The 27,567-nt window shown below is 56.7% G+C and overlaps 1 protein-coding gene across 1 annotated transcript in view; it reads right to left on the bottom strand.

The window, feature by feature from the left end:
- Nucleotides 1–516: 516 nt before the first annotated feature.
- Nucleotides 517–27,567, bottom strand: part of LOC121273473 (rho GTPase-activating protein 30-like) — a 228,468-nt gene continuing 201,417 nt past the window's right edge. Inside the window, exons 7-12 of the mRNA XM_041180636.1 lie at nucleotides 16,080–16,242; nucleotides 13,469–13,569; nucleotides 12,293–12,370; nucleotides 10,448–10,942; nucleotides 2,674–2,951; nucleotides 517–1,527 (exon numbers count right to left, since the gene is read on the bottom strand). Coding sequence (XP_041036570.1) covers nucleotides 592–1,527; nucleotides 2,674–2,951; nucleotides 10,448–10,942; nucleotides 12,293–12,370; nucleotides 13,469–13,569; nucleotides 16,080–16,242 — 2,051 coding nt within the window. The 3' untranslated portion in view covers nucleotides 517–591. The remainder of the gene's footprint in view (nucleotides 1,528–2,673; nucleotides 2,952–10,447; nucleotides 10,943–12,292; nucleotides 12,371–13,468; nucleotides 13,570–16,079; nucleotides 16,243–27,567) is intronic.

The raw sequence follows: 27,567 nt of genomic DNA, 5'->3' as shown, positions 1-27,567 counted from the left end.
GGTGCCGGTACTCCGAGAGTCTCGCGGCTTTGCCATGTCGGGGTGGTCGGGGGTTGGGGGGGGTGGTGTGGGTGGCGTTCGAAGGGGTGACCTCATGGGCGTGGGGCTTTGGTCACACGTGTAATCCGGTCCCGGTGAGCGACTCCCTTTCCCTTCCCTCACACGACATGGGGGGGTGAACCAGACAGGGGTTTAACAACAACCGAGGGTAGTCTCGTGATCGTTTCTCATTCCAGCTTTATTAATTCATCGTCGTTCTACCCTCCTGCTCCAGCCAAGGCAAAGGGCGTTCGAGCTGATACCCCCCTCCCCCCACCCCACCCATCCACCGCTGCGTTAGTCCATGTCCGGTAACCTACGCGCTACGATATGCGCCCCTCCGGAGTGTCGATTCCCGTGCTCCTCCAGAGTTACCATGCCGACCCTCCACCTCCCAGCACGCAATCGCACCCACCCCCAATCAAGCCCCCCACCCCCACCCCCTCCACCCCCACCACCCCCCCCGCAAAAAAAAACCATCTCTTCAATGACCCTTCCTCCCACTCTCCCCCGGCGCTCGCCTCCCCTCATCCCCGGGTCCCGACGCGGCCCTCACTCCGCCTCCTCGCCCTCCAGCACCAGGGAGCGGCAGCGGGCCAGGCAACCCGAGCCGGCTTCGGCATTCGCAGGGGGCGCCGGCTCGGGGAAGTGGGGGAGGCTCAGCCTGTCCCTGGGGGCCGGGGGTCCCGGGCTGCGGCGGGGGGCGGCCATCTTGCGCTCGCGCGCCAGGGCCACGGCCTCGTCGAAGGAGATGCTGCCCCCGCTCCGCCAGGCGTGCCGGCGGCAGGTGGGGGAGAAGCGGGGGCCGCCCCCCTCCGAGGGGCCGGGCTGGGGCCGCCGCTCGGACGCCCGGGCCTCCGGGGGCTCCGGCCGCCGCTTCCCCTTCAGGGCCGGCGGCAGCTTGGCGTAGTGGGGCTTGGGGGGCACCACCGGCAGGGACTTGGCCTGGTGGACCCTGCCCGGAGACTGCTCCAGCCTCATGGGAGCCCAGGCCGGAGCCCGCCCTCCCTCGGGAGGCGGCCGGGACCCCGCTGGCTCCCCCTCCCCCTCCCCCTCCTCCCCCTCCTCCCCCTGCACGCTGAAGGCTTCCCTGGCCGAACAGCAGCCGCGCCCAGCGTCCCCGCGCCCCCCGAGGGGAGCCCCCCGGCCGGCGGTGGGGCAGCAGCCCGCGTTCTTCCCGTCCCCCCCGCTCCCCCGGGACGGCTCCTCCCGCGCGGTGAAGCCCGCCGCGGCCGAGCAGCCGGCCGGCCCGGGCTCGGGGCAGCCCTCGGCGTCGTCCTCCCTCGCCGGGTTCCCGCCCTCCGCCCTCTTGTCGCGACTCGGGGCACACGGTTCAGGGTCTCGGCCCAGTCCTCCCCCTCCCAAGGGCGGGTAGTCCGAGGGGCAGCCGAGCTGGGGTTCACCGGGGTCCAGAGAGGGCTGGTCAACCTCGTCTTGGCTCCAAATCTCTTCAAGCGGAGGCTCGACGGAGAATTCCTCATACTGAGTCTGGAGAGAGGGGGGCGGTGAGCAAAAAGGCAAACATCAACATGGGCAGCACGTGGGTCCCCCAACTTACTGCAATCCCCACCCTTCAAAATCCCCTCGATCCCACCCACCCACCTTCTCCCTGATCCCTCCATCCCCACCCCCCCCCACATTCTCCCCACACCCTCGATCCCACCCACCCACCTTCTCCCCGATCTCTCGATCCCACCTTCTCCTCGATCCCTCGATCCCACTGAACAACATTCTCTACAGTTCCTCAATCCCACCGGACCAATTTATCCCCGTCCCTATTTCTGTAACCTCCTCCAGCCCCTACAACCCTCCCTATCTCTGTAACCTCTTCCAGCTCCTACAACCCTCCCTATCTCTGTAACCTCCTACAGCCCCGACAACCCTCCCTATCTCTGTAACCTCCTCCAGCCCCTACAACCCTCCCTATTTCTGTAACCTCCTCCAGCCCCTACAACCCTCCCTATCTCTGTAACGTCCTCCAGCCCCTACACCCCTCCCTATCTCTGTAAACTCGTCCAGTCCCTACCCCCCTCCCTATCTCTGTAACCTCCTCCAGCCCATACAACCCTCCCTATCTCTGTAACCTCCTCCAGCCCATACAACCCTCCCTATCTCTGTAACCTCCTCCAGCCCATACAACCCTCCCTATCTCTGTAACCTCCTCCAGCCCCTACAACCCTCCCTATCTCTATAACCTCCTCCAGCCCCTACAGCCCTGCCTATTTCTGTAACCTCCTCCAGCCCCTACAACCCTCCCTATCTCTGTAACCTCCTACAGCCCCGACAACCCTCCCTATCTCTGTAACCACCTCCAGCCCCTACGACCCTCCCTATCTCTGTAACCTCCTCCAGCCCCTACAACCCTCCCTATCTCTGTAACCTCCTCCAGCCCCTACAACCCTCCCTATCTCTGTAACCTCCTCCAGCCCCTACAACCCTCCCTATCTCTGTAACCTCCTCCTGTCCCTAAGACCCTCCAAGATCTGGCCTTCTTCAAGAAGCCTTTCATGTGGAACTTTATCACGCGCCTTCCTTAAAAAGAAACTGGAGGCTGTGTGGGGCCCGGGGAGGGGTGGCATTGCTGCGGTATTGGCTAGCTCTGAAGGGAATGTCGCACAGTTATGCTCTCCGTACCTGCATTTCGTAAGCGCGCAGCTCCCTGCTGTCCAAATCGAGGTCCATGAGCTCCGACTCTATGCTCATTTCCAGGATTCCAGCCTTGTCCCGGTCGCTGTTGGCGTAGTAATCGTAGGGCTCCATCTCCTCGGGAATCTTGAGTGGCATTCCCAGCTCCAGCGGGTAGTCGGCCTCACAGTCCCCAGCCTCCAAGGTGTCCTGGCTGTCAAGGAATGAGAAGGTGTCCTGTAGTTCCAGGGTGATTTCTGGGCTCATTGGCAGACCCTGGAGTGTACCTGGAGACAACGGGAGGCAGACAGTCAGTTTTCTCTCTCTCTCTCTCTCACTCTCCCTGTCTGTCTGTCCGTCTACCTGTATATCTATCTATCTGTCTGTCTGTCTGTATCTCTCTCTGTCTGTCTACCTGTATCTCTCTCTCTCTCTGTCTGTCTGTCTGTATCTCTCTCTGTCTGTCTACCTGTATCTCTGTCTGTCTGTCTGTCTGTATCTCTCTCTGTCTGTCCACCTGTATCTCTCTCTGTCTGTCTGTCTGTATCTCTCACTATCTGTTTGTATCTCTCTCTGTCTGTCTACCTGTATCTCTCTCTATCTGTCTGTCTGTCTGTATCTCTCTCTGTCTGTCTACCTGTATCTCTGTCTGTCTGTCTGTATCTCTCTCTGTCTGTCCACCTGTATCTCTCTCTGTCTGTCTGTCTGTATCTCTCTCTATCTGTCTGTATCTCTCTCTATCTGTCTGTCTGCCTGTATCTCTCTCTGTCTGTCTGTATCTCTCTCTGTCTGTCTACCTGTATCTCTCTCTGTCTGTCTGTATCTCTCTCTATCTGTCTGTATCTCTCTCTATCTGTCTGTCTGTCTGTATCTCTGTCTGTCTGTCTGTCTTTATCTCTCTCTATCTGTCTATCTGTCTGTATCTCTCTCCATCTGTCTGTCTGTCTGTCTGTATCTCTCTCTATCTGTCTGTCTGTCTGTATCTCTCTCTGTCTGTCTACCTGTATCTCTCTCTATCTGTCTGTCTGTATCTCTCTCTATCTGTCTGTATCTCTCTCTATCTGCCTGTCTGTCTGTATCTCTCTCCATCTGTCTGTATCTCTCTCTATCTGTCTGTCTGTCTGTATCCTCTCTATCTGTCTGTATCTCTCTCTATCTGTCTGTCTGTCTGTATCTCTCTCTATCTGTCTGTATCTCTCTCTATCTGTCTGTCTGCCTGTATCTCTCTCCATCTGTCTGTCTGTATCTCTCTCTATCTGTCTGTCTGTCTGTATCTCTCTCTGTCTGTCTACCTGTATCTCTCTCTATCTGTCTGTCTGTATCTCTCTCTATCTGCCTGTCTGTCTGTATCTCTCTCTCTATCTGTCTGTATCTCTCTCTATCTGTCTGTATCTCTCTCTATCTGTCTGTCTGTCTGTATCTCTCTCCATCTGTCTGTCGGTATCTCTCTCTATCTGTCTGTCCATCTATCTGTATCTCTCTCTATCTGTCTGTCTGTATCTCTCTCTATCTGTCTGTCTGTCTGTCAGTATCTCTCTATCTGTCTGTTCGTCTGTATCTCTCTCTATCTGTCTGTCTGTCTGTATTTCTCTCTATCTGTCTGTCTGTCTGTCTGTCTATATCTCTCTCTATCTGTCTGTCCATCTATCTGTATCTCTCTCTATCTGTCTGTCTGTATCTCTCTCTATCTGTCTGTCTGTCTGTCAGTATCTCTCTATCTGTCTGTCCGTCTGTATCTCTCTCTATCTGTCTGTCTGTCTGTATCTCTCTCTATCTATCTATCTGTCTGTCTGTCTGTCTGTCTGTATCTCTCTCTATCTGCCTATCTGTATCTCTCTCTATCTGTCTGTCTGTATCTCTCTCTACCTGTCTGTCTGTATCTCTCTCTATCTGTTTGTCTGCCTGTCTGTATCGCTCTCTATCTGTCTGTCTGTCTGTATCTCTGTCTGTCTGTCTGTTTCTCATTCTCTCTCTTTTTCTCACAACCTCTCTATCTTGCTCACTTTCTCTTCTCTCTGCCTGTCTCTCTGCCTGTCTCTCTGCCTGCCTCTCTGCCCTCGTTGCTTCTCTCCATCTCTCTCTCTCTCTTTCCCTCTGTCTCTCTGTCTCTTTCATTGCCTCTGTCTCTGTCTTTCTGTCTCTGACTCTCTCTCTTTTCCTGTCTCACTCCCTTTCTCTCTCTCTGCTCCTCTATCTCTCAATCTCCTTTTCTCCAACTGGCTCTGTCCATCTGTCTCTCTTTCCAGTTTTCCCTCCCTCTCTCCATCTCTCTCTCTCATTTCTCCCCTATCTCTGTCTTTTTGTCTCTGTCTGTCTGTCTCTTTCTCTCTCTCTCTGTCCACAAGTTCATGAAGTGGGCAGATAGGTGGCAGATGAAGTTCAGTGCAGAGAGGTGTGAGGTGATGCATTTTGGTAAGAAGAACATGGACAGCCAATATAAAATAAGGGGTGAAATTTTGAAGGGGGTGCAGGAGCAGAAAGACCTGGGTGTATATGTGCATAGATCATTGAATGTGGCAGGACAGGTGGAGAGAGCAGTTAATAGAGCTTGTAGTATCCTGGGCTTTATTAATAGGGGCATAGAGTACAAGAGTAGGGAGGAATTTATATAAGATGCTGGTTAGACCTCAGCTAGTGTATAGTGTACAATTCTGGGCACCACACTATAGGAAGGATGTGAACACATTGGAGAGAGTGCGGGAGAGGTTTACAAGAATGGTTCCAGGGGTGAGAAACTTCAGCTAGGAGGATAGATTGGAGAGGTTGGGACTGTTCTCTTTGGAGAGAAGGAGGCTGAGAGGAGATTTGGTAGAGACGTTCAAAACCATGAGGGGGCTGGACAGAGTAGATCGGGAGAAGCTGTTCCCGCTTGTAAAAGGGTCAAGAACGAGAGGGCCCAGATTTAAAGTGATTCGCAAAAGAATCAAATGTGGGGTGAGAGAAAACTCTTTCACACAGCGAGCGGTTGGGGTCTGGAAGACACAGCCTGGAAGTGTGGGGGAGGCAGGTTCAATCGAGGCATCTGAGAGGGCATTGGATGATTATCTAAATAAAAACAATGTACAGGGGTACAGGGAAAAGGCAGGGCAATGGCACTAGGTCATAATGCTCATTTGGAAAGCCAGTGCAGACACAATGGGCCGAATGGCCTCCTTCTGTTAAAATTCTGTGATTCTGTGACGCAGAAACAACGAGGAATCAGGCTATTTTAGCTTTGGTTTTATGTAATGAGAAAGGGCTGATTAATAGCCTCGCTGTAAAGGAGCCTTTGGGTAATAGTGATCACAATATAACAGCATTTCACATCAAGTGCGAACTTGATATATGGCTCTTTCTGAAACTGGGGTCTCAAAGCTGAACAAGGGAAACTATGAAGGGACGAGGGGCAAGTTCGCTGTGGCGAGTTGGGAAAATAAACAGGAAGACTTACGGCTGGCATACTTAAAGAGGCACGACATGGTCTACAACAGATACAGGTTCCTCCAAGGCACAAACGCCCAACGGGAGAGGCGAGCAAAGCCGTGGCTAACTAAAGAATTTAAAGGTCGCTTCCAACCCAAGAGAGGTACTTCTGAGGACGGCAGGAAAAGTAGCAAGTCTGAGGATTGGAAAAAATAAACCAGAGCCCAATAGAAAGGGACAATAAACTGGTAAAGGGAGGGGAATGGGAATAAGGATGCCAACTCGGTGCGAAGTATGAAGTCAGACTGTAAAAGCTCCCTTAGGAAGGAGAAGATCATCTGGGACAAGTGTCGGCCGATTACAGGGGGTGGGGGGGTGGGGGATGGGGGGGAGCAGGAAAGTTTATAATGGAAAACAGGGAAAAGGCAGAGGGGCCTAAACAGTTAGTTTGCACCTACCTTGACAGGAGGAGGTATGGAAAAGCAGCTGAGGGGCTTGTGACATTCAGGCACTGAACAGAGTCAATATTAGTAAAGAGGCAGCACTTGAAAAGTTAACGGGATTGACCGTTGATAAAGTACCCCCACCCCCCGCCCCCCGCCCCCCCAGACCAGGTGAGCTACATCCCAGACTGTTGAAGGGGGTGGCGAGACCCGTCGTGAGTGCTTTGGTAGGCGCCTTCCAAAACCCTACAGATTCTCTGCAGGAATGTTCCCGTGGGCCGGAGGTGTAACCCCGCTATTTAAGAAGGGAGGGAGAATGGAGAACTACAGACCTCCTAGTTTGACGTCTGTAATAGGGGAAAACGTTGGAATCTATTACGAAGGATGTGCTGCCTTTGCTTTCAAAGGGCCCAGTTAAAACTGGGCAGGCTCAACACTGGGTGTCAGCCTTCGTCGCAAAGGGCTTTGAGTAGAGGAGTAAAGATGTCTCGCTGCAATTGCACCGAGCCTTAGTGAGACCACACCTGGAGTACTGTGCACGGTTCTGGTCTCCTTACCTAAGAAAGGATGTACTTGCCACAGAAAGGAGTGCAACAGAGGCTCACCAAACAGACTCCTGGGCTGGTGGGATTGTCCCAGAGGAACACCGGAACAGGAGCAGGCTATTTGGCCCATCGAACCTGCTCCCCCATTCAATTAGATCCCAGCTGATCGAATAGCTCAGCGCCAATTCCCTATGCTATGCCCATTCTCCCTCGATGCCATTCGTCCCCAGGAATCTCTCGATCTCTGTCTTGAACGTGCCCAATGATTGAGAGTCCACGGCCCTCCGGGGTTGATGGGGGGCGGGGGGGGGGAGAGAATTCCAAAGATTCACCACCCTCCGAGTGGAGAAAATTCCTCCTCATCTCAACCTGCCATTCTGAGAACGGCCTGTTCATTCCCCCTCTCTTTTCCTGCCCGTTAATCAATTCTCAATCCATGCCAACATATTCCACCACCACCCACCCCCACACCACCCCTGAATTGCTCAAATTGTTTCTGCTAACCTCTTGTGTGGGACGTTATTGGAAGCTCCCTGAAAACCTCAATATACCACCTCTATCAGTTCCCCCTTATCTACCCTGCCAGTTACAACCACATTTAGAATATTGTGAGCAATTTTGGGCCCTGTATCTCAGGAAGGATGTTCTGGCCCTGGAGAGGGTCCAGAGGAGGTTCACGAGAACGATCCCAGGAATGAAAGGATTAACATGTGAGGAACGTTTGAGGACTCTGGGTCTATACTCGATGGAGTTTAGAAGGATGAGGGGGGATCTGATTGAAACTTACAGAATACTGAAAGGCCTGGATAGAGTGGACGTGGGGAAGATGTTTCCATTAGTAGGAGAGACTAGGACCCGAAGGCACAGCCTCAGAGTAAAGGGAAGACCATTTAGAACAGAGATGAGGAGAAACTTCTTTAGCCAGAGAGTGGTGAATCTATGGAAGTCATTGCCACAGAAGGCTGTGGAGGCCAGGTCATTGAGTGTACTTAAGACCGAGATAGATAGGTTCTTGATTGGTAAGGGGGATCAAAGGTTACGGGGAGAAGGCGGGAGAATGGGGTTGAGAAACTTGTCAGCCATGAATGAATGGCGGAGCAGACTCGATGGGCTGAATGGCCCAATTTCTGCTCCTATGTCTTATGGTCTTATGGTCCTCAGAAAACTCTCACAAGGTTTATGAAACCTGATTTTCCTTTCATAAATCCACGCTGATTCCGCTCAAACCTATGTTATTTTCCAAGTTCTCACACCCTTTAGAATAGATTCCCGCACTTTCCCTACCGCTGATGTCAGGCTAACAGGTCTGTAGTTCCCCTGTAGGTCACATTTGCCACTTCCAATCGGCAGGAAACATTCCAGGGTCGGTAGGATTTTGGAATACAATCGCCAGCGCATCCGTTATCCAGACGGCCGCCTCCTTCAACACTCCAGGGTGTAGATCATCAGGTCCAGGGGGTTCATCAACTTCCAGCCGCATTAATGTGTCTCCAGTGCTACTTTTTTTTTTTCACTCGTATTAATCTCTTTAGTCCCTCAGCCCTCTGGTGTCCCTGGGAGCTTCCTCCCGTCTCCCCTTGTGACAATCGGAATACCTGGCGCTGCTCCGAGGTGGGACTTGCTCCCGAAGGAGGGGCCGGAATTCCCGTTTCCAGCCAATTGGCACTCATTGGAGCGTTAGGCAGCTGAGGGTGGGGGGTGGGGAGGGGGCAGGGAGAGCCAGCAAGTGGGGGGCGGGGGTGGGCTTTCCTTAGATGACAGGAAGGGAAACCCCGTTTGTCCTAAACAGAATCTGAAGGTACTAGTTCAGTCTCTCTCCCAATTCCTTATTCCCCTTAATAAACTCTCCACTCCCTATTTTTAGTGGACACACCCTTGTCTTTAATCATCGCTTCCTTTTTACATACCCATAGAAGCTTTCACAGCCCACCTTCATATTTTTTGATACTTGAATTTCACATTCTATTTCTCCCTCTTTAGGAGACCCTGAGATTGTCCAAATCCTTAGGCTTACTGCTTTACCCCTGGCAACCTTATAAGTCTTTGAGCTAATCCAATCTTCAACTTCTCCGGGTAACCATGGTTAGTTGGGTACCTTTCCTGCTGGGCTTTTGTGCCTTAAGGTAATGTCATATGTGTTGCCACGGGTTCTTGAAGTGCCTTCAAACGTTTTAATGCACTTCCCCAATCTACCACAGCCAACTTGTTCCTCATGCCTTGCTAGTTTCCTTTGCTTGGACTTAAGAACCTAGTTTCTGATTGAACTGCGTGGCCTTCAAACTTGATGTAAATTTCTCTCATTTTATGGTCACTCTTCCCTAAAAGCTCCTTTACAATGAGATTATTAATTAGCCCTTTGCTCATTGCACAATACTAGATCCAAAATGGCCCATTCTCTAGTTGGAGAGTCTCAAACCCATCTGGTATACAATCCAGGAATTCCTCCTCCCACAGTATTAGTGCTAATTAGGTTGACCCAGTCTATATATACTGAAGTTCCCTCATAATTACCGTATTACCCTTGTTACATGCACCTCTAACTTCCTGATGTATTCCGTGCTCAACATTGCTACCATTGTTTGGTGGCCTCTAAACAACTCCTATGGATGTTTGCTGCCCCTTGCTGTTTCTTTGCTTCACCCAATCTGATTCTACATCTTGATCGTTTGATCTAAGATCCTCTCTCACTGACGTACCGATCCCATCCTTTATTAACAGCGCTACCCCGCCTCCTTTTCCTTCATTTTTGCCTGCGCTTCCTAAATGTCGAACACCCTTGAACGTTCAGCTCCCCGCCTTGGTCCCCCTTCAGCCACGTCTCTGTAATGGCAACTAGATCACGCCCGTTTACATCGATTTCAGCCATCGATTCCTCTACTTTTTTTCTTTTTTTGCGAATTGCGTTCGGGTGGAGAGCCTTTAATAACCAACTAGAGAATGGGTCGTTTTGCGCAATGAGCAAAGGGCTAGTTCATAATCTCATTGTAAAGGAGCCTTTAGGGAAGAGTGACCATAAAATGAGAGAAATTTACATCAAGTTTGAAGGCCACGCCGTTCAATCAGAAACTAGGTTCTTAAATCCAAGCAAAGGAAACTAGCAAGGCATGAGGGACAAGTTGGCTGTGGTAGATTGGGGAAGTGCATTAAAACGTTTGAAGGCATTTCAAGAATCCGCGCATGGTTTGGGAACATATACGACATTACCTTAAGGCACAAAAACCCAGCAGGAAAGGTACCCAACTAACCATGGCTACCCGGAGAATTTGAAGATTGGATTAGCTCAAAGATTTATAAAGATGCCATAAGTGAAGACTTTTGATGATTTTTGTAACCTCCAGTCTTATCCTCTGGCGCACTCTCACGTGTCCCTCTCCCCTTCTCCTTCTCTCTCACCTTGACTTTCCATCGTCTCCTCTCCACCCTGAGGGTCGCCTGCAATCAGTTCGAGTGGTGTGTCCTCTTCCTCCTCCTCCTCCTCCTCCTCCTCCTCCTCCTCCTCCTCCTCCTCCTCCTCCTCTTCCGCCTCGCTGCCCTGGCGCTGCGACCCTTCGCCGGCCCTGACGCCTTCGCCGGCCTGCTCGGGGGTCCTCTGGAGGAGCGAGGTGACGTGTTCCGGCAGGCTGACCGAGAAGGGGCCGGAGATGTGCATGGCCACCCGCTTGTCTGCCCGCTGCCTGGCGGCCTTGGCCGAGCGGGGGGAGTCCGAACCCGCCCGGAGGACGGGCGCCGGCTCCTCGGTGGGGGGCCGGGAGGGCAGCACCTCGGGCCCCAGGGAGGAGAACGCCGGCACGTGATGGGCTGGGGAGCCGAGTCGCACGGACCCAAAGCTGTCACGCCGGTTGAGGGCTGCGTGGTGAGACTTGTGGTCTTCCAGCGCCGGAGAGATACCTGCCGGAGAGACAGAGAGAGAGAGAGAGAGGACAGCAGTTAGACTGACGGAGAAATGGACGAGGGGGGGGAGGTGGGGGGGTGGGGGCGGGGGGGGGTGAGTAAGTCCCGGGGTCGGGGGGGGTGCGGGGGAAACAGAGGGAAGAGAGAAGAGGGTGGGGTAGAGGACTAGATGGCAAGGGGACGCGTATAAGAGTCGGGAAGGTGAGTTGCCACTGCAGAGGGCGTTGGTGACTCCACACCCAGAGTCCTGTGGGCAGCGTTGCTCTCCTTACTCCAGCAGGGAGGTTGGTGCGTTGGGGGCAGCTCGGAGGAGGTTCACTGGGGGCTGACCCCCGGGTAGAAGGGGGTTTGTCTCATCGGGAGAGGTTGAGCAGGTTGGGTCTGTGCTCCCTGCGGATGGGAAGAACGAGAGAGAGGGAGGACCTTACTGAAACACGTCAGGTTCTGAGGGAGCTCGACAGGGCAGATGCTGAAAGGATATTTCCCCCTCCTTGTGGGGGGGGAGGTGGGGGGTGGGGGGTGGGGGGGAGGAATCCAGAAGGAGGGGGACCCAGTTTCGGAATAAGGGGCTTCCCGAAGACGAGAGGGGAGGGGGAATTCCCTCTCTTAGAGGGTGGCCGGGTTGTGGGATTCTCTTCACCAGACAGCAGCAGAGGCTGAGTCAGTGAATATATTGCAGGCCGAGTTAGGCAGAGTTCTGGTCGACGAGGGGGAGAGGTCGAGGGTCGTGGAGGGAGGCAGGGAAGCGCAGTCCCGGCCGCAACCAGACCAGCCGTGATCTCGTTGAGCAGCAGAGCAGAGGCTCGAGGGGACTGAATGGGCACCCACTGATGCTGGCTCTGAGGCTTCCTCGAGGGAAGGAGAGGGAGGAGGGCTGGGAGAAAGGATGGAGGAAGAGGGAGGGAAGGGAGAAGCTTGAGGGAGCGAGGGAGACGGAAGAAGGGGAGGGAGAGAGCGAGGGAGGAAAGACAAGACAGGAGAGGGAGGGGGGAGGGACGGATTGAGACGGAGTGAAAGTGGGAAGCAAATGGAGGGGCAGAGGTGGGGGGTGGGGTGGCGGGGGTGGTGGCGGAGAAAGAGAGTGGACAAACCGAGGGAGAAGTGGAGGGGCAAAGAAGCTAAGGAGAAACTTTGAGGGAGGAGGGGAAGGGAAGAATGGAGGGAGAGTGTGATGGAGGGGAAGGAGGAGAGAGGGACTGAGGTGAAGGAGATAGAAAGAAGGAGGAACGTGAAAAGAGAGAGAAGGGGCAGCAACAATATACATGAGGGCGTTTGGACATATTAAGAAGTAACTCCCACCAGCAGGGAGCCCTCCTGCCCCACAGTGTGATGCGGAAAGAGGTTTACCATCGTCGGTGAATGGAACTGAGCTCAGCGAATCCATACTCTTTGCAGGCCGCAGGTTCCTTGTATCAGACTTCACATCTGGAAGACCAACACGGTAAGGAAGGAGTTAGCATGAAGAGTGCAGAGGGGGAGTTAGAAAAATAAATCCCATTCACTCCCACTGTCCACAATCCCAATGGACCCAAACCCCATCCCATTCACTCCCACTGTCCACAATCCCAATGGACCCAAACCCCTTCCCATTCACTCCCACTGTCCACAATCCCAATGGACCCAAACCCCATCCCATTCACTCCCACTGTCCACAATCCCAATGGACCCAAACCCCATCCCATTCACTCACACTGTCCACAATCCCAATGGACCCAAACCCCATCCCATTCACTCCCACTGTCCACAATCCCAATGGACCCAAACCCCTTCCCATTCACTCCCACTGTCCACAATCCCAATGGACCCAAACCCCATCCCATTCACTCCCACTGTCCACAATCCCAATGGACCCAAACCCCATCCCATTCACTCCCACTGTCCACAATCCCAATGGACCCAAACCCCATCCCATTCACTCCCACTGTCCACAATCCCAATGGACACAAACCCCTTCCCATTCACTCCCACTGTCCACAATCCCAATGGACACAAACCCCTTCCCATTCACTCCCACTGTCCACAATCCCAATGGACCCAAACCCCTTCCCATTCACTCCCGCTGTTCACAATCCCAATGGACCCAAACCCCTTCCCATACACTCCGACTGTATACAATCCCAATGGACCCAAACCCCTTCCCATTCACTCCCACTGTCCACAATCCCAATGGACCCAAACCCCTTCCCATTCACTCCCACTGTCCACAATCCCAATGGACCCAAACAACTTCCCATTCACTCCCACCCTATCCACAATCCCAATGGACCCAAACCCCTTCCCATACACTCCGACTGTACACAATCCCAATGGACCCAAACCCCTTCCCATTCACTCCCACTGTCTACAATCCCAATGGACCCAAACCCCTTTCCCTACAATCCCAGACTTTACAATCCCTCCATCATTCTCACTGTCCCTCTTCTCCTACCCCAGTGCCCTCCTGCCCCGATGCTGCTCTCTGCAGCCCCCACCCCCCCCACCCCTGAGCCTGTCATGCAGAGACCACAGTCTCTCAGGACTGACCTTTCTCATCGTGCCTATGTGCTTTCCGTTTGGAATCTGTCCCAGAACGCCCAAGATTGAAGATTGATTTCCACTTCTTCACTTTCAGTGATCCTTTCCGCCTAGATATGTGACAAAATCACAGAATCACACAGTGCAGAAGAGGCCCTTCGGCCCATCGAGTCTGCACCGACACGTGAGAAACACCTGACCTACCTACCTAATCCCATTTACCAGCACTTGGCCCATAGCCTTGAATGTTATGATGTGCCAAGTGCTCATCCAGGTACTTTTTAAAGGATGTGAGGCAACCCGCCTCCACCACCCTCCCAGGCAGCGCATTCCAGACCCTCACCACCCTCTGGGTAAAAAGGTTTACCCTCACATCCCCCCTAAACCTCCTGCCCCTCACCTTGAACTTATGTCCCCTCATGTCTGACCCTTCAACTAAGGGGAACAGCTGCCCCCTATCCACCCTGTCCATGCCCCTCATAATCTTGTACACCTCGATCAGGTCGCCCCTCAGTCTTCTCTGCTCCAACGAAAACAACCCAAGTCTATCCAAGCTCTCTTCATAACTTAAACGTTTCATCCCAGGCAACATCCTGGTGAATCTCCTCTGCACCCCCTCCGGTGCAATCACATCCTTCCTATAATGTGGCGACCAGAACTGCACACAGTACTCCAGCTGTGGCCTCACCAAGGTTCTATACAACTCCAACATGACCTCCCTACTTTTGAAATCTATGTCTTGATTGATAAAGGCAAGTGTCCCATATGCCTTTTTCACCAGCTCAATAACATGCCCCTCCACCTTCAGAGATCTATGGACACACACACCAAGGTCCCTTTGTTCCTCAGAACTTCCTGGTGTCATGCCATTCATTGAGTACTTCCTTGTCAAATTACTCCTTCCACAGTGTATCACCTCACACTTTTCAGGGTTAAATTCCATCTGCCACTTATCTGCCCATTTGACCATCCCGTCTGTATCTTCCTGTGGCCCAAGACACTCAACCTCACTGTTAACCACCCGCCAATCTTTGTGTCATCCACAAACTTACACATCCTACCCCCCACATAGTCCTCTATATCGTTTATATAAATGACAAATAATAGGGGACCGAGCACAGATCCCTGTGGTACGCCACTGGACACTGGCTTCCAGTCACTAAAGCATCCTTCTGTCATCACCTTCTGTCTCCTACAACTAAGCCAATTTTGAATCCTCCTTATCAAATTACCCTGTATCCCATGTGCATTTGCCCTCTTTATAAATCTCCCATGTGGGAGCTTGTCAAAGGCTTTGCTGAAATCCATATAAACTACATCAACTGCACTACCCTCATCTACACACCTGGTCATCTCCTCAAAACATTCAATCAAATTTGTTAGACATGACCTCCCTCTAACAAAGCCATGCTAACTATCCCTGATCAAATCTCTCATTCTTTTAATAAAATGCCCCAATCCCATCAATTAGATTCCAGTCCGAAACTTACTCCCGGATATCCGTTATTCTATACATAAACCATCCCAAACCCCTCGATTAGATTCTAATCTGTAACTCACCCCCATGTATCTGTTATTCTATATATAAACCACCCTGAACCCCTCGATTAGATTCCAGTCTGCAATTCACTCCCGGGTATCTGTTATTCTATATATAAACCACCCCGAACCCTTCAATTAGATTCCAGTCTGTAACTCACTCCCAGGTATCTGTTATTCTATATATAAACCACCCCGAACCCTTCAATTAGATTCCAGTCTGTAACTCACTCCCGGGTATCTGTTATTCTATATATAAACCCCACCGAACCCCTCGATTAGATTCCAGTCTGTAACTCACTCCCGGGTATCTGTTATTTTATATATAAACCACCCTGAACACCTCGATTAGATTCCAGTCTGTAACTCATTCCCAGGTATCTGTTATTCTATATATAAACCACCCCGAACCACTCGATTAGATTCCAGTCTGTAACTCACACCCGGGTATCTGTTATTCTATATATAAACCACCCCGAACCCCTCGATTAGATTCCAGTCTGTAACTCACACCCGGGTATCTGTTATTCTATATATAAACCACCCCGAACCCCTCGATTAGATTCCAGTCTGTAACTCACTCCCGGGTATCTGTTATTCTATATATAAACCACCCAGAAACCCTCGATTAGATTCCAGTCTGTAACTCACTCCCGGGTATCTGTTATTCTATATATAAACCACCCCGAACCCTTCAATTAGATTCCAGTTTGTAACTCACTCCCGGGTATCTGTTATTCTATATATAAACCACCCAGAAACCCTCGATTAGATTCCAGTCTGTAACTCACTCCCGGGTATCTGTTATTCTATATATAAACCACCCCGAACCCTTCAATTAGATTCCAGTTTGTAACTCACTCCCGGGTATTTGAGAGTTAAAGTGCAGATGTTGATTTAAGTCCCACTCACCCACCCCCCCCCAACTATCCCACACCCCCACCACCCTCTCTGCCCTCGGCAGCTCTCCTGGTCAGAGTGACATCCCCCCTCCCACCTTCCTCTTTCTCTCTCCTATCTCACCGCTTGCCCCCCCACCCTTGGCGACCCCCACACTCGCTCCCCCCCCCCCACCCCGTACTTGTTATCTGGCAGCTCGATGATGGAGTGGTAGGGGCGGATGGCAGGGGGTCCATCTCCCAGGTGTAGAATGTGTGGTATCCGACAAGCCCCCTCCTCATACACCAAGCTCGGAGCAGAGCCCGAGGAGGTCAGCGACTTCCGCCTGTCAGCGGCCTGCAGCCCTGCGGAGAGAGTGTGGGAAATCCCGTGAGGAGGGCGTGGTCAGCGAGAGAGTGTGCGGTAGGCAGAGCAGGGTAGATGGAGGAGAGCTGGGCAAGGGAGAGAGAGATAGGGGAAGAGAGGAGTAGAGAGGAGAGAGGGAACGTGAGGGGAGCGTGGACAGAGAGAGAGTGAGCGGGAGGGAGAGCAGGATAGAGGGAGGAGAGTCAGTGGAGAGCTGGGCGAGGGAGAGAGAGATGGGGGAAGAGAGGAGTAGAGAGGAGAGAGGAGAGAGGGAACGTGAGGGGAGTGTGGACAGAGAGAGAGTGAACGGGAGACAGAGCAAGAGAGAGGGAGGAGAGTCAGAGGAGAGCTGGGCGAGGGAGAGATAGGGAAAGAGAGGGAAAGAGAGGAGGAGGGAACGTGAGGGGAGCGTGGACAGAGAGAGAGTGAGCGGGAGGGATAGCAGGATAGAGGGAGGAGAGTCAGAGGAGAGCTGGGCGAGGGAGAGAGAGATGGGGGAAGACAGGATTAGAGAGGAGAGAGGAGAGAGGGAATGTGAGGGGAGTGTGGACAGAGAGAGAGTGAGCGGGAGGGAGAGCAGGGAAGAGGGAGGAGAGCTGGGCGAGGGAGAAAGAGATAGGGTAAGAGAGGAGGAGAGATGAGGAGGGAACATGAGGGAGCATGGACAGAGAGAGAGTGAGCAGTAGGCAGAGCAGGGGAGAGGAAGGAGAGACAGAGGAGAGCTGGGTGAGGGAGAGACAGATGGGGGAAGAGAGGAGTAGAGAGGAGAGAGGTGAGAGGGAACGTGAGGGGAGCGTGGACAGAGAGAGAGTGAGCGGGAGGGAGACCAGGGAAGAGGGAGGAGAGCTGGGCGATGGAGAAAGAGATAGGGGAAGAGAGAAGAAGAGAGGAGGAGGGAACGTGAGGGGAGCGTGGACAGTGAGAGAGTGTGCGATAGGCAGAGCAGGAGAGAGGGAGGAGAGACAGAGGAGAGCTGGGCGAGGGAGAGAGAGATGGGGGAAGAGAGGAGGAGAGAGGAGGAGAGAGGAGGAGAAAGAATAAGAGAACGTGAGGGGAACTTGTACAGGACGAGAGAAAGAGCAAAGTGACCATTGGAAAGAGACCGGGGAGGATGGGGAGAGAGAGAGACAGTGAATGTGAGGGGGTCGTTGAGGGAGAGTGGAAGAGAGCAAGAGTGTAGGACGGGGAGACAGAGGGATAGAAAGGGGGAGACGGGGAGCGAGGGAGTCACCGGAGGAGGAATAGATGAGGGAGCAAAGGATAGCGGGAGGGCAGGTTTAGAGGAATGAAGGCATTGGTGAGTCAGCGTGATCTGCAGACACCAGGTTTGGGAGAAGGTGGGTGGGTGGGATCAAGGGATTGGGGAGAAGGTGGGATCGAGGGATCGGGGAAAAGGTGGGATCGAGGGATCGGGGAGAAGGTGGGATCGAGGGATCGGGGAAAAGGTGGGATCGAGGGATCGGGGAAAAGGTGGGTAGGATCGAGGGATCGGGGAGAAGGTGGGATCGAGGGATCGGGGAAAAGGTGGGATCGAGGGATCGGGGAGAAGGTGGGTAGGTGGTGTTGAGGGATCGGGGAGAAGGTGGATGGGAGGGATTGCGGGATTGGGGAGAAGGTGGGCAGGTAGGATCGAGGGATCGGGGAGAAGGTGGGATCGAGGGATCGGGGAGAAGGTGGGCAGGTAGGATCGAGGGATCGGGGCGAAGGTGGGATCGAGGGATCGGGGAGAAGGTGGGCAGGTAGGATCGAGGGATCGGGGAGAAGGTGGGATCGAGGGATCAGGGAGAAGGTGGGATCGAGGGATCAGGGAGAAGGTGGGTGGGTGGGATTGTGGGATCGGGGAGAAGGTGGGATCGAGGGATCGGGGAGAAGGTGGGTGGGTGGGATCGAGGGATCGGGGAGAAGGTGGGATCGAGGGATCGGGGAGAAGGTGGGATCGAGGGATCAGGGAGAAGGTGGGTGGGTGGGATCGAGAGATCCGGGAGAAGGTGGGTGGGTGGGATCGAGGGATCAGGGAGAAGGTGGGTGGGTGGGATCGAGGGATCAGGGAGAAGGTGGGTGGGTGGGATCGAGGGATCAGGGAGAAGGTGGGATCGAGGGATCAGGGAGAAGGTGGGATCGAGGGATCAGGGAGAAGGTGGGTGGGTGGGATCAAGGGATTGGGGAGAAGGTGGGATCGAGGGATCGGGGAAAAGGTGGGATCGAGGGATCGGGGAGAAGGTCGGATCGAGGGATCGGGGAAAAGGTGGGATCGAGGGATCGGGGAAAAGGTGGGTAGGATCGAGGGATCGGGGAGAAGGTGGGATCGAGGGATCGGGGAAAAGGTGGGATCGAGGGATCGGGGAGAAGGTGGGTAGGTGGTGTTGAGGGATCGGGGAGAAGGTGGATGGGAGGGATTGAGGGATTGGGGAGAAGGTGGGCAGGTAGGATCGAGGGATCGGGGAGAAGGTGGGATCGAGGGATCGGGGAGAAGGTGGGCAGGTAGGATCGAGGGATCGGGGAGAAGGTGGGATCGAGGGATCGGGGAGAAGGTGGGCAGGTAGGATCGAGGGATCGGGGAGAAGGTGGGATCGAGGGATCGGGGAGAAGGTGGGCAGGTAGGATCGAGGGATCGGGGAGAAGGTGGGATCGAGGGATCAGGGAGAAGGTGGGCAGGTAGGATCGAGGGATCGGGGAGAAGGTGGGATCGAGGGATCGGGGAGAAGGTGGGCAGGTAGGATCGAGGGATCGGGGAGAAGGTGGGATCGAGGGATCAGGGAGAAGGTGGGATCGAGGGATCGGGGAGAAGGTGGGTAGGTGGTGTTGAGGGATCGGGGAGAAGGTGGATGGGAGGGATTGAGGGATTGGGGAGAAGGTGGGCAGGTAGGATCGAGGGATCGGGGAGAAGGTGGGATCGAGGGATCAGGGAGAAGGTGGGATCGAGGGATCAGGGAGAAGGTGGGATCGGGGAGAAGGTGGGATTGTGGGATCGGGGAGAAGGTGGGATCGAGGGATCGGGGAGAAGGTGGGTGGGTGGGATCGAGGGATCGGGGAGAAGGTGGGATCGAGGGATCGGGGAGAAGGTGGGATCGAGGGATCAGGGAGAAGGTGGGATCGAGGGATCGGGGAGAAGGTGGGTGGGTGGGAAAGTGGGATTGGGGAGAAGGTGGGATCGAGGGATCGGGGAGAAGGTGGGATCGAGGGATCGGGGAGAAGGTGGGTGGGTGGGATCGAGGGATCCGGGAGAAGGTGGGTGGGTGGGATCGAGGGATCAGGGAGAAGGTGGGTGGGTGGGATCGAGGGATCAGGGAGAAGGTGGGTGGGTGGGATCGAGGGATCAGGGAGAAGGTGGGATCGAGGGATCAGGGAGAAGGTGGGATCGAGGGATCAGGGAGAAGGTGGGATCGAGGGATCAGGGAGAAGGTGGGTGGGTGGGATTGTGGGATCGGGGAGAAGGTGGGATCGAGGGATCGGGGAGAAGGTGGGTGGGTGGGATTGTGGGATCAGGGAGAAGGTGGGATCGAGGGATCGGGGAGAAGGTGTGATCGAGGGATCGGGGAGAAGGTGGGTGGGTGGGATCGAGGGATCGGGGAGAAGGTGGGTGGGTGGGATCGAGGTATCGGGGAGAAGGTGGGATCGAGGGATCAGGGAGAAGGTGGGTGGGTGGGATTGTGGGATTGGGGAGAAGGTGGGATCGAGGGATCAGGGAGAAGGTGGGATCGGGGAGAAGGTGGGATCGAGGGATCGGGGAGAAGGTGGGATACAGGGATCGGGGAGAAGGTGGGATCGAGGGATCTGGGAGAAGGTGGGATCGAGGGATCGGGGAGAAGGTGGGATACAGGGATCAGGGAGAAGGTGGGATCGAGGGATCGGGGAGAAGGTGGGATCGAGGGATCGGGGAGAAGGTGGGATGGAGGGATCGGGGAGAAGGTGGGATGGAGGGATCGGGGAGAAGGTGGGATGGAGGGATCGGGGAGAAGGTGGGATCGAGGGATCGGGGAGAAGGTGGGATGGAGGGATTGGGGAGAAGGTGGGATGGGGGGGAGAAGGTGGGATCGGGGGATCGGGGAGAAGGTGGGATCGGGGGATCGGGGAGAAGGTGGGATCGGGGGATCGGGGAGAAGGTGGGATCGAGGGATCGGGGAGAAGGTGGGATCGGGGGATCGGGGAGAAGGTGGGATCGGGGGATCGGGGAGAAGGTGGGATCGGGGGATCGGGGAGAAGGTGGGATCGAGGGATCGGGGAGAAGGTGGGATCGGGGGATCGGGGAGAAGGTGGGATCGGGGAGAAGGTGGGATCGGGGGATCAGGGAGAAGGTGGGATCGGGGGATCGGGGAGAAGGTGGGATCGGGAGAAGGTGGGATCGGGGGATCGGGGAGAAGGTGGGATCGGGGAGAAGGTGGGATCGGGGGATCGGGAAGAAGGTGGGAAGGAGGGATCGGGGAGAAGGTGGGATCGGGGGATCGGGAAGAAGGTGGGAAGGAGGGATCGGGGAGGAGGTGGGATCGAGGAGAAGGTGGGATCGAGGAGAAGGTGGGATCGGGGAGAAGGTAGGATCGGGGAGAAGGTGGGATCGGGGAGAAGGTGGGATCGGGGGATCGGGGAGAAGGTGGGATCGGGGAGAAGGTGGGATCGGGGAGAGGGTGGGATCGAGGGATCGGGGAGAAGGTGGGATCGGGGAGAAGGTGGGATCGGGGAGAAGGTGGGATGGAGGGATCGGGGAGAAGGTGGGATCCGGGAGAAGGTGGGATCGAGGGATCGGGGAGAAGGTGGGATCGGGGAGAAGGTGGGATCGAGGGATCGGGGAGAAGGTGGGATCGGGGAGAAGGTAGGATCGGGGGATCGGGGAGAAGGTGGGATGGAGGGATCGAGGAGAAGGTGGGATCGGGGAGAAGGTGGGATCGAGGGATCGGGGAGAAGGTGGGATGGAGGGATCGGGGAGAAGGTGGGATCGAGGGATCGGGGAGAAGGTGGGATACAGGGATCGGGGAGAAGGTGGGATCGGGGAGAAGGTGGGATCGAGGGATCGGGGAGGAGGTGGGATCGGGGAGAAGGTGGGATCGAGGGATCGAGGAGAAGGTGGGATCGAGGGATCGGGGAGAAGGTGGGATCGGGGAGAAGGTGGGATCGAGGGATCAGGGAGAAGGTGGGATCGGGGAGAAGGTGGGATCGGGGAGAAGGTGGGATCGAGGGATCGGGGAGAAGGTGGGATCGGGGAGAAGGTGGGATCGGGGAGAAGGTGGGATCGGGGAGACGGTGGGATGGAGGGATCGAGGAGAAGGTGGGATCGGGGAGAAGGTGGGATCGAGGGATTGGGGAGAAGGTGGGATCGAGGGATCGGGGAGAAGGTGGGATCGGGAGAAGGTGGGATGGAGGGATCGGGAAGAAGGTGGGATCGAGGGATCGGGGAGAAGGTGGGATCGGGGAGAAGGTGGGATCGAGGGATCGGGGAGGAGATGGGATCGGGGAGAAGGTGGGATCGAGGGATCGAGGAGAAGGTGGGATCGGGGAGAAGGTGGGATCGGGGAGAAGGTGGGATCGGGGAGAAGGTGGGATCGAGGGATTGGGGAGAAGGTGGGATCGAGGGATCGGGGAGGAGGTGGGATCGGGGGAGAAGGTGGGATCGGGGAGAAGGTGGGATCGGGGGATCGGGGAGAAGGTGGGATCGGGGAGAAGGTGGGATCGGGGAGAAGGTGGGATCGAGGGATCAGGGAGAAGGTGGGATCGAGGGATCGGGGAGAAGGTGGGATCGGGGGATCGGGGAGAAGGTGGGATCGGGGAGAAGGTGGGATCGGGGAGAAGGTGGGATCGAGGGATCGGGGAGAAGGTGGGATCGGGGAGAAGGTGGGATCGGGGGATCGGGGAGAAGGTGGGATGGAGGGATCGAGGAGAAGGTGGGATCGGGGAGAAGGTGGGATCGGGGAGAAGGTGGGATCGGGGGATCGGGGAGAAGGTGGGATCGGGGAGAAGGTGGGATCGGGGAGAAGGTGGGATCGGGGGATCGGGGAGAAGGTGGAATCGGGGAGAAGGTGGGATCGGGGAGAAGGTGGGATCGGGGAGAAGGTGGGATCGGGGAGAAGGTGGGATCGAGGGATCTGGGAGAAGGTGGGATCGGGGGATCGCGGAGAAGGTGGGATCGGGGAGAAGGTGGGATCGGGGAGAAGGTGGGATCGGGGGATCGGAGAGGAGGTGGGATCGGGGAGAAGGTGGGATCGGGGAGAAGGTGGGATGGAGGGATCGGGGAGAAGGTGGGATCGAGGGATCGGGGAGAAGGTGGGATCGAGGGATCAGGGAGAAGGTGGGATCGAGGGATCGGGGAGAAGGTGGGATCGGGGAGAAGGTGGGATCGGGGAGAAGGTGGGATCGGGGAGAAGGTGGGATGGAGGGATCGGGGAGAAGGTGGGATCGGGGAGAAGGTGGGATCGAGGGATCGGGGAGAAGGTGGGATCGGGGAGAAGGTGGGATCGGGGGATCGGGGAGAAGGTGGGATCGGGGAGAAGGTGGGATCGAGGGATCGGGGAGGAGGTGGGATCGGGGAGAAGGTGGGATCGGGGAGAAGGTGGGATCGGGGAGAAGGTGGGATCGAGGGATCAGGGAGAAGGTGGGATCGGGGAGAAGGTGGGATCGAGGGATCGGGGAGAAGGTGGGATCGAGGGATCAGGGAGAAGGTGGGATCGGGGAGAAGGTGGGATCGGGGAGAAGGTGGGATCGGGGAGAAGGTGGGATCGAGGGATCGGGGAGAAGGTGGGATCGGGGAGAAGGTGGGATCGGGGAGAATGTGGGATCGAGGGATCGGGGAGAAGGTGGGATGGAGGGATCGAGGAGAAGGTGGGATCGGGGAGAAGGTGGGATCGGGGAGAAGGTGGGATCGAGGGATCGGGGAGAAGGTGGGATCGAGGGATCGGGGAGAAGGTGGGATCGGGGAGAAGGTGGGATGGAGGGATCGGGGAGAAGGTGGGATGGAGGGATCGGGGAGAAGGTGGGATCGAGGGATCTGGGAGAAGGTGGGATCGGGGGATCGCGGAGAAGGTGGGATCGGGGAGAAGGTGGGATCGGGGAGAAGGTGGGATCGGGGGATCGGAGAGGAGGTGGGATCGGGGAGAAGGTGGGATCGGGGAGAAGGTGGGATGGAGGGATCGGGGAGAAGGTGGGATCGAGGGATTGGGGAGAAGGTGGGATCGGGGAGAAGGTGGGATCGGGGAGAAGGTGGGATCGGGGAGAAGGTGGGATCGGGGAGAAGGTGGGATCGGGGGATCGGGGAGAAGGTGGGATCGGGGAGAAGGTGGGATCGGGGGATCGGGGAGAAGGTGGGATCGGGGAGAAGGTGGGATCGAGGGATCGGGGAGGAGGTGGGATCGGGGAGAAGGTGGGATCGAGGGATCGGGGAGAAGGTGGGATCGGGGAGAAGGTGGGATCGAGGGATCAGGGAGAAGGTGGGATCGCGGAGAAGGTGGGATCGAGGGATCGGGGAGAAGGTGGGATCGAGGGATCAGGGAGAAGGTGGGATCGGGGAGAAGGTGGGATCGGGGAGAAGGTGGGATCGGGGAGAAGGTGGGATCGGGGAGAAGGTGGGATCGGGGAGAAGGTGGGATCGAGGGATCGGGGAGAAGGTGGGATCGGGGAGAAGGAGGGATCGGGGAGAAGGTGGGATCGGGGAGAAGGTGGGATCGGGGAGAAGGTAGGATCGGGGGATCGAGGAGAAGGTAGGATCGGGGAGAAGGTGGGATCGAGGGATCGGGGAGAAGGTGGGATCGAGGGATCGGGGAGAAGGTGGGATCGGGAGAAGGTGGGATGGAGGGATCGGGAAGAAGGTGGGATCGGGGGATCGGGGAGAAGGTGGGATCGGGGAGAAGGTGGGATCGAGGGATCGGGGAGGAGATGGGATCGGGGAGAAGGTGGGATCGAGGGATCGAGGAGAAGGTGGGATCGGGGAGAAGGTGGGATCGAGGGATCGAGGAGAAGGAGGGATCGGGGAGAAGGTGGGATCGGGGAGAAGGTGGGATCGGGGAGAAGGTGGGATCGAGGGATTGGGGAGAAGGTGGGATCGAGGGATCGGGGAGGAGGTGGGATCGGGGGAGAAGGTGGGATCGGGGAGAAGGTGGGATCGAGGGATCGGGGAGAAGGTGGGATCGGGGAGAAGGTGGGATCGGGGAGAAGGTGGGATCGAGGGATCGGGGAGAAGGTGGGATCGGGGAGAAGGTGGGATGGAGGGATCGGGGAGAAGGTGGGATCGGGGGATCGGGGAGAAGGTGGGATGGAGGGATCGGGGAGAAGGTGGGATGGAGGGATCGGGGAGAAGGTGGGATCGGGGAGAAGGTGGGATCGGGGAGAAGGTGGGATCGGGGAGAAGGTGGGATCGGGGAGAAGGTGGGATCGAGGGATCGGGGAGAAGGTGGGATCGGGGGATCGGGGAGAAGGTGGGATCGGGGAGAAGGTGGGATCGGGGAGAGGGTGGGATCGAGGGATCGGGGAGAAGGTGGGATCGAGGGATCAGGGAGAAGGTAGGATCGAGGGATCGGGGAGAAGGTGGGATCGGGGAGAAGGTGGGATCGGGGAGAAGGTGGGATGGAGGGATCGGGGAGAAGGTGGGATCGGGGAGAAGGTGGGATCGAGGGATCGGGGAGAAGGTGGGATCGGGGAGAAGGTGGGATCGGGGAGAAGGTGGGATCGGGGAGAAGGTGGGATCGAGGGATCAGGGAGAAGGTGGGATCGAGGGATCGGGGAGAAGGTGGGATCGGGGAGAAGGTGGGATCGGGGAGAAGGTGGGATCGAGGGATCGGGGAGAAGGTGGGATGGAGGAGAAGGTGGGATCGCGGAGAAGGTGGGATCGAGGGATCGGGGAGAAGGTGGGATCGAGGGATCGGGGAGAAGGTGGGATCGGGGAGAAGGAGGGATCGAGGGATCGGGGAGAAGGTGGGATCGGGGAGAAGGTGGGATCGGGGAGAAGGTGGGATGGAGGGATCGGGGAGAAGGTGGGATGGAGGGATCGGGGAGAAGGTGGGATCGGGGAGAAGTTGGGATCGGGGAGAAGGTGGGATGGAGGGATCGAGGAGAAGGTGGGATCGAGGGATCTGGGAGAAGGTGGGATCGGGGGATCGCGGAGAAGGTGGGATCGGGGAGAAGGTGGGATCGGGGAGAAGGTGGGATGGAGGGATCGGGGAGAAGGTGGGATCGGGGAGAAGGTGGGATCGGGGGATCGGGGAGAAGGTGGGATCGAGGGAGAAGGTGGGATCGGGGGATCGGGGAGAAGGTGGGATCGGGGAGAAGGTGGGATCGGGGGATCGGGGAGAAGGTGGGATCGGGGAGAAGGTGGGATCGGGGAGAAGGTGGGATCGAGGGATCGGGGAGAAGGTGGGATGGAGGGATCGGGGAGAAGGTGGGATCGGGGAGAAGGTGGGATCGAGGGATCGGGGAGAAGGTGGGATCGGGGGATCGGGGAGAAGGTGGGATCGAGGGATCGGGGAGAAGGTGGGATCGGGGAGAAGGTGGGATCGGGGAGAAGGTGGGATCGGGGAGAAGGTGGGATCGAGGGATCGGGGAGAAGGTGGGATCGGGGAGAAGGTGGGATCGGGGAGAAGGTGGGATCGGGGAGAAGGTGGGATCGAGGGATCGGGGAGAAGGTGGGATCGGGGAGAAGGTGGGATCGGGGAGAAGGTGGGATCGAGGGATCGGGGAGAAGGTGGGATCGGGGAGAAGGAGGGATCGAGGGATCGGGGAGAAGGTGGGATCGGGGAGAAGGTGGGATCGGGGAGAAGGTGGGATGGAGGGATCGGGGAGAAGGTGGGATCGGGGAGAAGGTGGGATCGGGGAGAAGGTGGGATGGAGGAGAAGGTGGGATCGAGGGATCTGGGAGAAGGTGGGATCGGGGAGAAGGTGGGATCGGGGAGAAGGTGGGATCGGGGAGAAGGTGGGATCGGGGAGAAGGTGGGATCGGGGAGAAGGTGGGATCGGGGAGAAGGTGGGATGGAGGGATCGGGGAGAAGGTGGGATCGAGGGATCGGGGAGAAGGTGGGATCGAGGGATCGGGGAGAAGGTGGGATCGGGGAGAAGGTGGGATCGGGGAGAAGGTGGGATCGGGGAGAAGGTGGGATCGGGGAGAAGGTGGGATCGAGGGATCGGGGAGAAGGTGGGATCGGGGAGAAGGTGGGATCGGGGAGAAGGTGGGATCGGGGAGAAGGTGGGATCGGGGAGAAGGTGGGATCGAGGGATCGGGGAGAAGGTGGGATCGGGGAGAAGGTGGGATCGGGGGATCGGGGAGAAGGTGGGATCGGGGAGAAGGTGGGATCGAGGGATCGGGGAGGAGGTGGGATCGGGGAGAAGGTGGGATCGAGGGATCGGGGAGAAGGAGGGATCGAGGGATCGGGGAGAAGGTGGGATCGGGGAGAAGGTGGGATGGAGGGATCGGGGAGAAGGTGGGATCGGGGAGAAGGTGGGATCGAGGGATCAGGGAGAAGGTGGGATCGGGGAGAAGGTGGGATCGGGGAGAAGGTGGGATCGGGGGATCGGGGAGAAGATGGGATCGGGGAGAAGGTGGGATCGAGGGATCAGGGAGAAGGTGGGATCGGGGAGAAGGTGGGATCGGGGAGAAGGTGGGATCGAGGGATCAGGGAGAAGGTGGGATCGGGGAGAAGGTGGGATCGGGGAGAAGGTGGGATCGAGGGATCAGGGAGAAGGTGGGATCGGGGAGAAGGTGGGATCGGGGAGAAGGTGGGATCGAGGGATCGGGGAGAAGGTGGGATGGAGGGATCGGGGAGAAGGTGGGATGGAGGGATCGGGGAGAAGGTGGGATCGGGGAGAAGGTGGGATCGAGGGATCAGGGAGAAGGTGGGATCGGGGAGAAGGTGGGATCGGGGAGAAGGTGGGATCGGGGGATCGGGGAGAAGGTGGGATGGAGGGATCGGGGAGAAGGTGGGATCGGGGAGAAGGTGGGATCGGGGAGAAGGTGGGATCGGGGAGAAGGTGGGATCGAGGGATCGGGGAGAAGGTGGGATGGAGGGATCGGGGAGAAGGTGGGATCGGGGAGAAGGTGGGATCGAGGGATCAGGGAGAAGGTGGGATCGGGGAGAAGGTGGGATCGGGGAGAAGGTGGGATCGGGGAGAAGGTGGGATCGGGGAGAAGGTGGGATCGAGGGATCAGGGAGAAGGTGGGATCGGGGAGAAGGTGGGATCGGGGAGAAGGTGGGATCGGGGGATCGGGGAGAAGGTGGGATCGGGGAGAAGGTGGGATCGAGGGATCAGGGAGAAGGTGGGATCGGGGAGAAGGTGGGATCGGGGAGAAGGTGGGATCGGGGAGAAGGTGGGATCGGGGGATCGGGGAGAAGGTGGGATCGGGGAGAAGGTGGGAT

The sequence above is a fragment of the Carcharodon carcharias genome (genome assembly GCF_017639515.1).
Source record: "Carcharodon carcharias isolate sCarCar2 chromosome 24 unlocalized genomic scaffold, sCarCar2.pri SUPER_24_unloc_1, whole genome shotgun sequence".
Taxonomy (NCBI): Eukaryota; Metazoa; Chordata; class Chondrichthyes; order Lamniformes; family Lamnidae; genus Carcharodon; species Carcharodon carcharias.
Note: the sequence above shows the minus strand (reverse complement) of the source record. Positions and strands in the feature narration are given on the sequence as shown.